The sequence below is a fragment of the Phaseolus vulgaris genome, chromosome 2 (genome assembly GCF_000499845.2).
Source record: "Phaseolus vulgaris cultivar G19833 chromosome 2, P. vulgaris v2.0, whole genome shotgun sequence".
Taxonomy (NCBI): domain Eukaryota; kingdom Viridiplantae; phylum Streptophyta; class Magnoliopsida; order Fabales; family Fabaceae; genus Phaseolus; species Phaseolus vulgaris.
Window position 1 is genome coordinate 20,273,164 of NC_023758.2, and position 13,407 is coordinate 20,286,570.

General features: G+C 35.8%; 1 protein-coding gene across 1 annotated transcript; it reads right to left on the bottom strand.

Annotated features, from left to right (window-relative positions):
• Positions 1-3,348: 3,348 nt before the first annotated feature.
• LOC137810876 (probable arabinosyltransferase ARAD1) lies at positions 3,349-7,162 on the bottom strand. Its single transcript, XM_068612359.1, has 3 exons — positions 5,912-7,162; positions 4,486-4,851; positions 3,349-4,029 (listed from the first exon to the last, which is right to left on the bottom strand). Exons 1-3 carry the CDS (start codon positions 6,860-6,862, stop codon positions 3,853-3,855), a joined length of 1,494 nt encoding a protein of 497 aa, XP_068468460.1. The 5' UTR covers positions 6,863-7,162; the 3' UTR covers positions 3,349-3,852.
• Positions 7,163-13,407: the final 6,245 nt, after the last annotated feature.

Genomic DNA, 13,407 nt, shown 5'->3' on the forward strand with positions numbered 1-13,407 from the left:
CATGAAAAGAATGCGACCAAGCATACAACGAAGTTCTAACCAACACGGAAAAAAAAAAAGCAATTGAGCATATATCTAAGCAAGAAACCTTGTTTATAGATACAAAAAAGAGATATTGTTCAAATATAAGGATTAGTCATCAATAAGATGATCGTTTACCACATTCTTGCTCAAATCAAAATCATCAACATTAATAGAGGGATTGAAGTGAAAGGCTTGGCGCATGGATTTCTTAAAGCCTTCAATATAGTCGAGTAAGGAGGACTCCACTAGATCAACATTAATGGTTTTAAGGGCTTCCTCACGACCCTTACTTTGTTTGAGCTCTCCTTGCAAGTGCCCAAGACTTTCCTTGGTTTGGAAGCACTAATAACCTCCAACTCCATCTGAAGCAAGTCATTATCAACCTCTAAACTCTCCATCTTATTCTTAGTTGATGAAAGAGTTTCTTCAACGTCCAACTTTTGCTTGGAGAGATCTTGAAGTCGATCTTCCAGTTCTTTAATTTGGGCAGACGACTCGACAACCTTAACAAAGACTCCTTCTTAGTATTACATGATGGCCATACATCTTGCCATCATGATCATGGCTGAGTCAATACTCTCTATCGGCCCCGCATGTTGACATGCCACAACGAGTTTGAATGAGGATCCAAGGAGGACATATGATCCAACCTTGCGAAAGGACCATCTTTGCTCCTTATCATCATAGCAGGCAAAGGACTACTCGACATGTTGGGTGGTGGAGGTCCTTCGACGACTATTTTGCTCCTCTTGAGTAGGTTGAAATCGGATAATGCACCCTTATCCAAAGAGGGAGCCCCCTTTTGGGATCAAAGCGCCTTAAAGTCGAAACCTTTACCCATAAGTTCTGCATACAGAAAAATGAAGTTAGAAAACTAAAGCAGGAAATTAATAGGATCCCAAAGCATGAACCTTACCCTGAAAAGAGGCAACAGGGTCCTCAGTGATTGGTACTCTTAAGAGACGTTGGTTTCTAATAGGTCAGGGTAAACTCTTAAGGACTGAGATGTCCAACCTCCCCTCATCATTGAGAAAGTGTTTTGCCAAAACAAGGGAAACTTGATAGAACCATTTATGTGGTAGAAGATCATCCTCGTAAGGTCTTGGTTACTTAGAACCTTGAAAAATGACTCTTGAAACTTTTGAAGAAGGAGGAGTACAGGGTGAAAAGAGGACCATGTTGGTCACCATTCAAAAACACCCAACAAACCTCAGGTCATGCTTTAATTGATAAAAATACATAAACTTATTTGCAGTAGGTCGATTATGCAAGTATTCACAAAGTAGCTGGAATAGCTTCAAAAAATGCCTAGTTGTTAGGGTGAAGCTGGCTCGGTGTTATGTTCATGACGGTCAGCATACCACACTCAAAAGGGGTCAAGGGAAAGGTGACTCCTAACTCTTTGAAAATATACTCATAAACATAAGTGAAACTCGAATAGTCCCCGGTAGGACCTAAATAAACCATTATTTGAATCACATGCCTCTCCCTTGACATATTGTTTCATCTTCTCAATGCAAAAATCATAAACACTAACCAACTCTTCTACAAGGCGGACAGAGGTGAAATCAAAAGGGTATGCGTGCACCTCGCCAGAGACCCAGAGGTAGTTACTGTTGGGAACAGGGGAAAATCTATCCTTACATTTCCTATAGGTTTCACTAAAGGTCATCTTCTATTTAGGCTTCCTCTCTTCAGGTTCCCATATTACAATGGAGGTTGAAGGAGGGTTTACAAAAACTTCCTCCAAACAGCTAGACATAGTCTGACTCAAGGAAGACTCATTATCTAAAAGAACAATATCTTGAGGGGAAGGAATAGGATTAACAGCAACAGGGGAAGCAGAAGGTAGAGATGAAGACGCCATAAGAACGTACGTAATGTGAAAAAGCAAGGAGCATGCAAAGGAAGAAACCCTTTGTGAAGTAATGGATGCAAGAGAAAAGACAATGTAAAGGAGAAGCGCAAATGATGAAGGGAAAAGGTAAACTTTGAGCGCGAAAAAGTATCAACTCAAAAGGTGTCAAAAGATGATTCAAGAAGGAAATAATTAGGGAGAAATTAAATAGACGTGACATTAACTGCCACAATTGTGATGCGTTGTAACTGTAGAACACACATCTAGTATTCAATATTTCAAAAAATAAATGGTTTAGGTGGGATCGACCTACCCGAATTGTTAAGAGGATCATCTCTCCTGGTAACCACCGAGCTGACAAGGATCAAACGCAGCTCGGGTACTTATTAACTCATTCATTCCTCGATAATTTTTCACCATAGTATCACCTTGGCTTCCGAGCTGAGGGGGCTAGTGTACCCGTCATAAAGACAGGAATATCTACAGCTCGAGGCAACTATGTATATCCCATAGCCGAGCTCTCATTGCCATCAATGGTAATTATGAACAAAACGATCTACTCAAAGAGCCTTTATTGCTAAGCGACTATTTATGAGACATAAATGGTCATCACATATTTTATACTACCTTCTTTGTACTCTTACTTAAACATCGAATAATCTTTTTCATGTAGACCTTCTCCTTTATCTGGAGACTAGCTAAAAGCGAATTTAATAAAGAATATCAAGATTTTTACCAAAACACGAACGATACATATAAAAAAAAAACCTTGGTATTAAAGATGTGTTTCCAATATCATAACAAATAATAAAATTCTTTTCCAAAGAAAATATGTTATTTAGATCATCCCAGATTTTGTTTAGCAAGATAATAAAGCGTATTATTTTTGTCTTATCTTAGGAGACCATGGAATGCCACATCAAAGTTATTATCTCTAAATTTTCATAATTTTAAATCTACAAAATTAGGATCATTTGACGCTGCTCCTCCACCCTTAACTTAATCTAATATTAATTGTTAATTTAGAATCCTGCAAATGTAATAGTTATAGTGCAAATAATTGGGTGATCATAGTTGGAACCGACCACATTTGAAAAATCATTTAGGCTCATACGTGTAACTTTAGCCAGTGGCGGTTGTTGTTATTGGTGGTGCAGGTGCTTGGGTACCTGTTGGTCGGGGATAAGGGTGCGTAATTTGGAATTTTTTAGTTGCAAAGATGACGAAACTAACAAAGAGAATGTTGTTGGAAGCCAAAGTCATGGGGTGATGCTGTCTGTCTCTGCTAAATTTAAAGGACTTAAATAAACAAATTCTTCAACACATTAAAAACAGATAAGTCAGATCTAGAATCGGGCATTGATTCACACATTCTTCGATTTGAACTGCTTGTCAAAAATTTTATACTGTCATAAATTTGCCCCTAATTACTTAATGCAACAATACTAGAGCTACATACTGATACATAGAGAAAGTAAGAATGAGAGTATATTATGATGTAAAAGAATAATAATGGCTTTATTCTCATCCTGTACAATTCAATCACGCTATAATGTTAATTTTGCTTCCTACTCTAAATCTGAACGCTTAAACTTAAAAGGGGCATATTGGAATCTACAACAGAACGTGTTGGGTATACTATCAGGTGACAAGCTATGCACAGAAGACTCGAGATATCGTACTTGAGTCAAACCCCACAGTACATGGAAGGATTTTTAATGTATTGGATAATGATAATTACACATATAACTTTCTGTTGCATATCTCATACGCATTCCGTGGGGGACGAGTTGTTGAGTAGACTCAGATTATCAAAAGTTTCGTCAAGTCATCCATATGCGAGAAATGAGACAAACCATATTTACAACTACCATTATCGCTCATTCAAATGTGTCCTCATCACCTCGGAGTGTCCTCACAAAACTGACCCCTGATTTCACGGAAGGCCAAACCTCATAGAGGGACAAGTGCTATAGGGTTTTAACCGCAGTCTGGTTTGTGCATACGCAAGAGCACATAGATTCCTTTCCAAAAAGCCTTTTCTCACGGTTAATCATCAATTTAATCAATGGCAGTTTTTTTGAAACTTGGCGCCAGATCTCATTAACTGTCCCGTTGGCTTCTTCATATTCGAAGTATCGCTTAACCTGAAACAAGTTAAACTAAATTAAAGCCTCCTGTAACCAGGGGAAATCTTCAAAATATAATCAAGCTAAAATGAAAGCTCTTAATCAAACTTCGCATACTAAAGTTATAAGTACCATAGCAGAAAAACAATGAGAAATTAGCACCCTCTTACTGATGAAAAGGTAATAATTAATTAGTTCAGTTAAATAACCATAACGAGGGAACTTGTCTTCCGATCAATACATCATCACTGTATACGAGTGCACAAAAATAAATAAAGAATGAGAGAATCAGGAAAAGATAATGCAATAACTATAAGTTGCAATATCAATCAAAGTTCACCACATATCTTTCTATGTACTGATTCTGTCATACTTTACAAGAGATTAAAAACTGCAACAGGTGGAGTGAAAGAAAAATGTAGTTATAGCACCCAAAAACATTATAGCAAAAATAAATTATGATGCACTACTAACCTCCTTTAGTTCTTTTTGGTATTTTAAGACTCTTTCTAGGGACAGAGCTCTCAATTTTGACACCAAATATCCTGGCTTTATAGCTGAAGTAGTTTCTACAAACACAGCAAATTTTCTGTAGTCTATAGTATCTTCAAAAGGCAACTCAATACTATCACTGACAATGACTGGAATGCACAAGCTAACTATGGCATCAAACAGTCGGCAGGCTGAAGGAGTATCTCCTGCAGGATGTAAACAGAACTTTGATGTATGCATTCCTTGCGAGGCTGCCCGCCGACTCTCTCTGGATTGTGCTCCATGCTTTATTATGACATCCTTCTCATTTTCAAGAATTTGAAAGAGTGTATCACGGATTTTCCCTCCCTGTAAAACAGATTTGAAGAAGAAAGAATCAATACAAGAAGAATAAACCATTCAAATCAGCGGCGATGTTCTGATTATTTAAGCACATACAAGGAAAACAACACTATTACAGCATCATGCTAGAATATTTAAATGAAAACACAATGAGGAAACCTAATGTAGATACATAGTGCTATTGATACTACACAGAAAACCAGACCACTAAAAAGAACGACATTACCCCCAAGCAAAGAACACATACAATTTAAAGATGGTATTTTTTATTTATTTTTGTTTTGGTATCCCTACGGTACTATCGTTCTTCGAAGACAATCCTATTTGAGGCATTGATTAAGACACAAAATGCGAACAACACCTATCTTGACGAGATTCCTAACCTTGGGATCGTCAGGTCTTAGAAAATTAGTCACTTTTGCTAAATCAAACTTGTTAGATTTTAAAGACTGTAAAATCAATTATATACAATATGGGTAACAAACAACAAAAGCGAGTATCGTTCTGCAAACAGTCAGAATAGAGGAAAATTTAATGCCTATGAAACTAAAAATGCCCGAGCCAGACAAACGTAAGGCATGTATCGAAGATCACCAGGGAGGAGGCTCCTCGACTATTACCTAAATAAAATACTAAGATTGAATTGCATTCGTCATCCTTCAATTTGCTGCTTAAAACTACATTCATAACTAAAAGACATTTTCAAAAGTTCATAGCGCGAACTCTCCCAACTAGATCAAAATTCATTTGCTCTCCAGCAGCACGTTCACTCCACCATTGATTCTAACTTCACAAGCTAAATTAATTTTTCCCATTCCAGGTAGAATTAAGGTTTTAAAAAATAGTCCACAACCATGAATTTGGAAGCGATGTCAATATTTTAGGGTTCTAAGCAACCGCAATTGCAGCCACAACAGCACTTTTTTGACGAAGTCCCCCAATGTCATGGACCACAACGAATTCAAAACATTAGGTAGAGCTATATAATATCAAATTACACATAAACAAATCATTATCTTAAAATTGAAATCCAAAGTCTCAATGACAACAGAAGACAATACAATACCTCTTTGCGATACCGATTTCCCATGAAAAACAACAAGGTGTTGCGTTCGGCGACACCGACATCACCAGCGTACGTTCTAATGCGGTGCGAGTAGGGTACAACGACATCCTTCACCAGCGATCCCTGGTCGGGTCGCAACCGCCCGAAATCTGAGACAAGCAGCACGCAATTTTTGATCCGGTCGATGACCCGGTACATCGCATTCGGATCCGAGGCCACGATCACGTGGTCTCTCCCGTTGTTCTTCTTCCAATACTCCTGCTCCTCCAGCCACTCCATCAGCGCCTCCTGATTCTCCTCGTCGCTGTAGATCGGTTTCTCCAAACTAGCACCCGAGCCGGGAGGTCGAGCCGGGTTCACGATCAGGCTCAGCGAAGAGAAGAACGGCACGAAGAAGAAATCGGCCTCCTCGGGATCCGTGACGCGAACCACGGGCGAGCCTGATCGTCCGGAATCGGTTCGGGAGAGATCAGAGAAGAGGTACCACTCGGACATGTGCTGGTGGCCGGGGTACTTGAGCGAGGAGACGTCATCGTGTTCTTCTTGGGGAAAGCGTGCGCCACGCGCGAGGGCGTGGTGGCGGATAACGCCATGGGTGAATCTGCTGGGGAGATCGTAAAGGAAGACATTTACGGTGGGGATTTTGGGGGCGCCAGCAGCGAGGAGGACGGAGGAGGCGGAGTTGAAGGAGAAGGTGGAGTCGAAGGCGGAGGAATCGGTGGGGAGGAAGAAGGCGTTGAAGATTGCGTAGAGGACGAAGAGGAGGAAGAGCGTAGCTAGGGTTTGCTTGAGAAGAGGTTTTCGGGTCATGGCGGAGCAGAATGTCTGGGTAGTGGTGGTGATACCGGAAATGAAACTGGGTTTGGGTTTTCTGGCTTTGGCTTTGGCTTCTTCGTTCACGTTTTTCGGGTACGGCATCTTCAATTTTTTCAACCTGCTAAATGTACGCATTATTTCAATAAATACGCCTATCTTTATCCAATTATACCATTCAATCCAATTACACCATTCATTGCACACACACACCACTACATTTACATAGAACACAATAACCCTATATTCAGATTCCTCTTTCTAATATTTTTTATTTATTTATTAATGAAACATGAAAATTGAGGAGTGGCCGCCATGGGAGAAAAATGAAATTGGATCGGAAGATGTAATCAATCACTGGGCTATGGATTTTTAAATCATTGGTTTGGTGGAGGAGAGTAGCTCTTATCAAGACTAAATAAATATTAATTAAATAACACCTAGCTTAATTCCAGAATCCTCTACTATCATTCAATTATTTATCCATTTTTAATTACTATAATTCGGGGGAGAAATTGTTTTTAGCCTATTCGATTTTGTTTTTATGATTTTTTTTCTTTATAGATCTTTATTTTTATGATATAAGTTTGGAACGAAATTATGAAAATAATTTTTAATATATTTATAAATTATTTCTAACTTATCTCTATAAGTTTTCTTAGATAGTTTCTCTATTTTACCCTTTCATCTTTTGAGAAACTTGGAGATATGATTATAACTATGTTTAATTAACAATATATTTATCCAGTATCAAAATATTTTGGATTTTTTATAAATAATCAATAGCATAATTTAGTTATAACTAGATGAGTGTTAGGGGAAAATACACACGATATTGTTCAAGTAGCAAATAATTAACTATATTTTTTTGTTATTTACATGTTTATTTTGGAGATTTAAAAATCTACAAACACATAATAATATCATTGGAATTGGAAGTATTCACTTAATTATGTCCACAATACTCATCTATACTTAGGGGTACTTAGGTAGCAGTGTGAGGCGGGTTATATGGATTGGCGTGTGGCCCGTTACCAAAAAGTGAAGTAGGCTCATAATCTAGTCCGCTGACTTACTTTGGTCCGTCCCGCATAACTCGCAGCCTGTGTCGGGCCAACCGTGGGACGGGACGGATTGGTCTGATGTCCCGCGTAAATAAAACAATAATTATTTAATTTAAAAAAAAACATATTTCATTCACTCATTATTTCAGTGTGATCTTTATTTTATTTTATTTAAAAAATTGAATTTAATGTACTAAAAAGAGAAATGTTTTATTTTAATCATCTAAGGGAGTTAGTATTAAGAGTGAGAGTGAATTTAGTTTTAAGTAAAGTCTTATATTTAAAATTTGTTAATAAAAAAATAATATAAAGAAGAGATTTCAATAGGATAGTTAAAAAATTAGTCATCTTCATTAAAATATTTTGTAACTAAACTTTGATAAGATACTTCTATATATTTACATACATATATAGGAAAAAATAGATGCAAAACAAAACTTTAATTATTTTTAATCAAGCCTTCTAACAACCCTCATACTTGAATTTATATTTTTATCTTAATTAAATGAATTGAAACACAGATAAAATTTTAATTTTGCAGTAGTAGGAATAAGTTTTTTTATAATTAATAAAATTTTAATTTTTGAAAAAAAATTCTTATGCGGGCTGTCCCGCAGACCCACAGGTTACTTCTTATGCGAGGTGGCCAGTGAAATGAGTATGCACTCCTAGCGCGGGGCAGACCAACCCGACTCGCATTTTGCAGGCCAAACGCGGAGCGGGCCTATTCGGGGCGTACCAGCCCGCATTGCCACCCCTACCTATACTTAATATTTTCAATAGTTTTTACTAACTTAACTATCGATTTTTTTTTACAAGTGGATATTTCATCAATCTTCATCAATTGTTCACTGTCTATATCATAAAAGATAAAACTTGGATATTACTCTTTCGACTTGCAAAAGATAATACTATTTTTCGATGAGAACATTGTTAGAATGTATGGCTTTAAACTAGAGGGGAGGTGAATGGTTTAAAGAGGGTTTTCGCAAACTTTTAAGTCTAGAATGAAATTACTTCGAGAAAAACTTGATTAAGAAATCAGTTTGCCAAAACATAAAGCAAATAAGCACAGCACCAGAAAAACAATTGGTTGTTTCGCATAAACAATCGGTTGTTTATACCAGTTTACAAATACAAATTGAAATTAAAGAGTTTAAGGGATAGAGAGATTGAACACAGAGGTTTATACTGGTTCACTCTTAACCAAGAGCTACATCCAGTCTTCCCAGAAACCAATGGGGAATCCACTAAGCAATCAACCCTAGATTACTTACAACACCACCAAAGAAGTGACCTTGATCCCCTCAAGACACACACTTCCTTTGGTTCAGCACAACACCACTAAGAAGACTGATCTTGACAACCTCAAGAACACACAACACTTCTCAGCTTCACACACACAGTTTCTTCAAAGTACAGAGGATTACACTTGTTACAGAAAAGATCTGAAATCAATACAAGATGGAAATCATATATCACACTCTCTTTGATCCAAGCAATCTCAAAGGCAATCTCTAACCCTTTTTAAAAGCAAAATCAGTGAAAAACTCAAAATCTGTTTTTCTTTTATTAAAACTCAGTTGTTGTTTGTTACATAATCTTAACAAACTATTTATTGCAATCAAAGCTTGGTCAAAGCATTTAAAACTAGAGCATATTCAGTTATAAAATCATTTAATTCTCAGTCAAAGCACAAAACAGTTTTCTGTTATGGTCCCAAAACAAACAACCGGTTGAATGCTCGAATCAATCGGTTGTTTTGGTTTGACAGCAAGTCAACCATCAAAAAACAGTTTTCAACCATCAAAAACAGTTTTCAACCATTCTGAAAACACCTAAGTATAAAATAATCGGTTGTTTTGACAAAAGAACAGGTTGTTTTTCACTTAGTTTGAAAAACACTTTTCAATTAAAAGGTTTGAGAATGCTTATGCTTTTGATTCAATTAAGAGTGGATTTACACATAAAATCTACCCCAGATCCTATCTAAAGACAGCTCAGCAACAACAAACACATCCAACCTTTCATCAACCTTCAAAGGGTTTGGATTCTTCAAAGCTTGAACACATTTGATTCAACAAACATTTAACAAGATAGAAAGATGAAGTTGTCTCTCATATTATTATCATATGGTGCAAAAGTTCATTTCCTTGCTATCAACAAAATAACAACTCTAGAGCACTTACAAGATTATTATGAGTTAGTGAGAAACACTTAATAACTTCTAAAGAATTGTATTAAATAATTATACAAAACATAAGATTGTTAAAACATCATCTTCTTCACCTTGATCCTCTCCTTAGTATGACAAAGTGATATTCGATATTAATATGTTTTGTCCTACCATGTTACACATGATCTTTGGCCAAATATAACACTTAGACTATTGTAGAAGATCACTATCTTCTCATAATCAAACCCCAAATCAACCATTAGACTCTTCAACCATATATCCTCCTTAATTGTCTCATCCAATGACATATACTTTGGCTTCATAATAACAACTTTTTGTAATCATCCATTTTGACTCATTAATTTGTAGACAAACTATTTTTTCTTCTATTTATGTGTTTTGTTTTTTTTTTCTTGTATTATGTTATTCTCATTTTTTATATTTTGTGATCATCAATTGTACCATTGAGACTTTCTTCAACTCGAATATTGGATGATGACTTAGACGAACTAATCAGACTATAATCGATGTTGTGGTTGGTGTACATGACAATTTGGATCTTAATTTTCGCAGAAAACATGTCTATCTTTGTGAAACTATCTCCACGAAGGTGGTTTAGGGCCCAACCCTAGACTTACATGTCTTGACACTTAAGACCCACTACCTTTAAAAAGAGTGAATATTAATCTTTTTTAAGTTTATAAATAGACCTCTACACCACCACTACAAATGACACACATTGAATGCTTCTAACTTAGAGTCTCTCAATATCTATGGCTACATTACAGTGTGGAATTTCATTAGAAAAGTACTGAAGTTTGTAAAGGTAAACATTTTTAGCAAGAAGGAGAGGAGTTATGCAAAAATATGAGACTAGTTCAATTATGTAGATTTTCTTCAATGAGAAGTTGATCCAAATGCTTGGTGACACTAAACTCATCCCGGAACAGCGAGGACATTAACTAGAGAATAGGTCTTTAGGAAGGTGGCAAATGGAAACATGTCGTAGTCGTCGACATACAACTCTAATTATGCATAGAGTATTGTGCAAGTGAAATGGTTGGACATGGTTAAGGTTATATGGCTGAGGTTGATTTAAAATTAGTTGTTAAGGGTTAAGAACTATTATGAAGAAAACTATTTATGAAGACTTTAATTCAATACTTGCATTACGTTAGTCTGTTTGGTTTTACCACTTAGACATTGCTTTGTTAAGACTCTCTTCAACTCAGATATTGGCTAATGTCTTAGACAGACTAATCAGATTACTAATATGACACACATTGAATGCTTATAACATTATAGTCCCTCAATATTTTTTGGTTTGAACTTTTTTTATGGAAGAAGGCCAAGCTTAGGCCCAACAACTAGGTATATGGCAAAGAAGATTTAGGAAGATTGGGACTCTGCTATTGATGGCAGAGAAACATTTCTCTACATGTTCAAATATGGCAAGACCCTAGTGTAAATTTGTAGAGTAGAATTTAAATTTTGTCAACTAGAGCATAGGAAATTTGCTTGTACTTTTTTCTAAATGTAATTAGGTTGAATTTAGGCATTTAAAAACCAACCTAGGATTAATTAGGGTTTCTAGAGACTCCTAATTTACCCATGGTCGGTCCTTTAGACCTAATTTGAGACACATGAACCACACTGTGTCACACCTCCCATGTGAGCTCAAAGTAGGCGCCTAATTCAAACCTTTTAATATTTGAATTTCCCATCTATTTTGTAATGCATGACCGGACCTCTAAACCTATAAGTAGAGGTGTTTGGCTCATGATTTTGGAAGATTAATGAATGAGTGAAATTGTTGTCAAAGTTGCTAGCCTTTCTCACTTCCTTGTCATGCCTCTATAGGATAAACACTTAGCTAAAGTGATATGGCCTAACCAATCACTTTCCCTACCTATCATGCACCTTCAAGGAAACCATAGCTCTATATGAGCCATCCTTGTTCATCTCTTCCATTGAAGTTTCCTCCAATCCTCTCCAAAATTCAAGAAAAGAATTCGGTTATTGAGGCACATTCCATCATTTGGTATCTAGAGCCAAGGTACCTCAAGAGATAAATGCCTTTTTTGTGTTATTCTTAATTCCATGTTGTTCATCATTTTTTCCTTAATTGTGTGTGTTATTCTGTTTTTGCTTTATTTGAGTCTTATTGATGTTTTTAATCGGTGTAATCTGTTTGGTTTGAGTCATTTTAAATTTTTGAATCCATTTCAGTTTTGTTAAGTCATGTTTATCGTACAATGTCATCAATTCCAAGTGGTGCTTATTGTTTTTGATTTGGTTGCTTGATTTTAATTTGAGTGTAGTTTTATATTTCTGAATTTGAGCTTTGGTGCATTTTATTTTTACAGATTTGAGTTCATACTTGTGTGTTAGTTCCATACAAGTTCATTTACATCAATTCCATTATGTGTTTGAAGTTTTCAATTATGTTTTTAATTCTAGTGTCGGTTTCCTCTGTTTTATTAATTTTGTGCTGGCTAAAAGCATTTATGAAAATTATTTTCGTTGGTGAAAAATTTTGAGACTCCATATTTGAATAGTTTGAGGTGTTAAAAAAAAGTGAAAAAAAGAAGTATAGCAAAACTAAAAAAATGATAAATGAAAAACGAACATAGTTCAAAATTCTTACTCTGAAAAAAAAGTGAAGCGACAATGATTTGAAAAAAAAATTATCACAATTAATTGTCGTACTGCTTTGGTAAATTTGCAGCCCCTAATTTGATCTAAGGCATTGAGTTTTTTGTGGTTCAAATTTCACATTCAAATTTGTTGTTTTTGATTTTTTTTTATCCAATTCTAGTACCATTCTCTAGGTTTCAATTTAAGTACTACCTTTTCTTGTGTACCTTAATTTTTTGTTTGTCAATTTTATTGAAACTCTTTCAAGTCTTGTCATATATCAACTTCCTTTATTGTGGTCCTATTTTTTTTTTTTAAATTGAGTTTTGTTGCTTTAAACTTGTTTGACCTTTTTTTGTGGAAGCAACTTAAAAAGTGCTTTGGTGAGTAGTGGAGCTGAAATTTTTGGTGAGAGCTATATCACTAAAGAGGTGCAGATTTGAACATTCAAAGTTGAATATCCTAAGGAGGTATAACAAGGGACAACAACAAGCTAGCATTAAAAGAAAATATATACACAAAGGAGCTACAAAGTGAATGAGTGCATAGAATAGGTCTTAAAATTTTGTGCCTCAAAATTTGTTGATCTAATTTTTTTTGTATTTCTTTGAGTTTTATTTTTCAAAACCTTGATTAATTAGTGGATTAATTTCGTCTTAGACGGTGAGTGTTTCTTCAAGGTTCTAAGTGTCAAGAAGCCTCACCTTAGGAATTCGCCTAGTTTAAAGCTTTCTAGTTAACAATTTTCTTTCAAGTGTTTTATTGCTTTGCATTGTGTTTTCTTGCATAAAACTTTGTTTTCATCT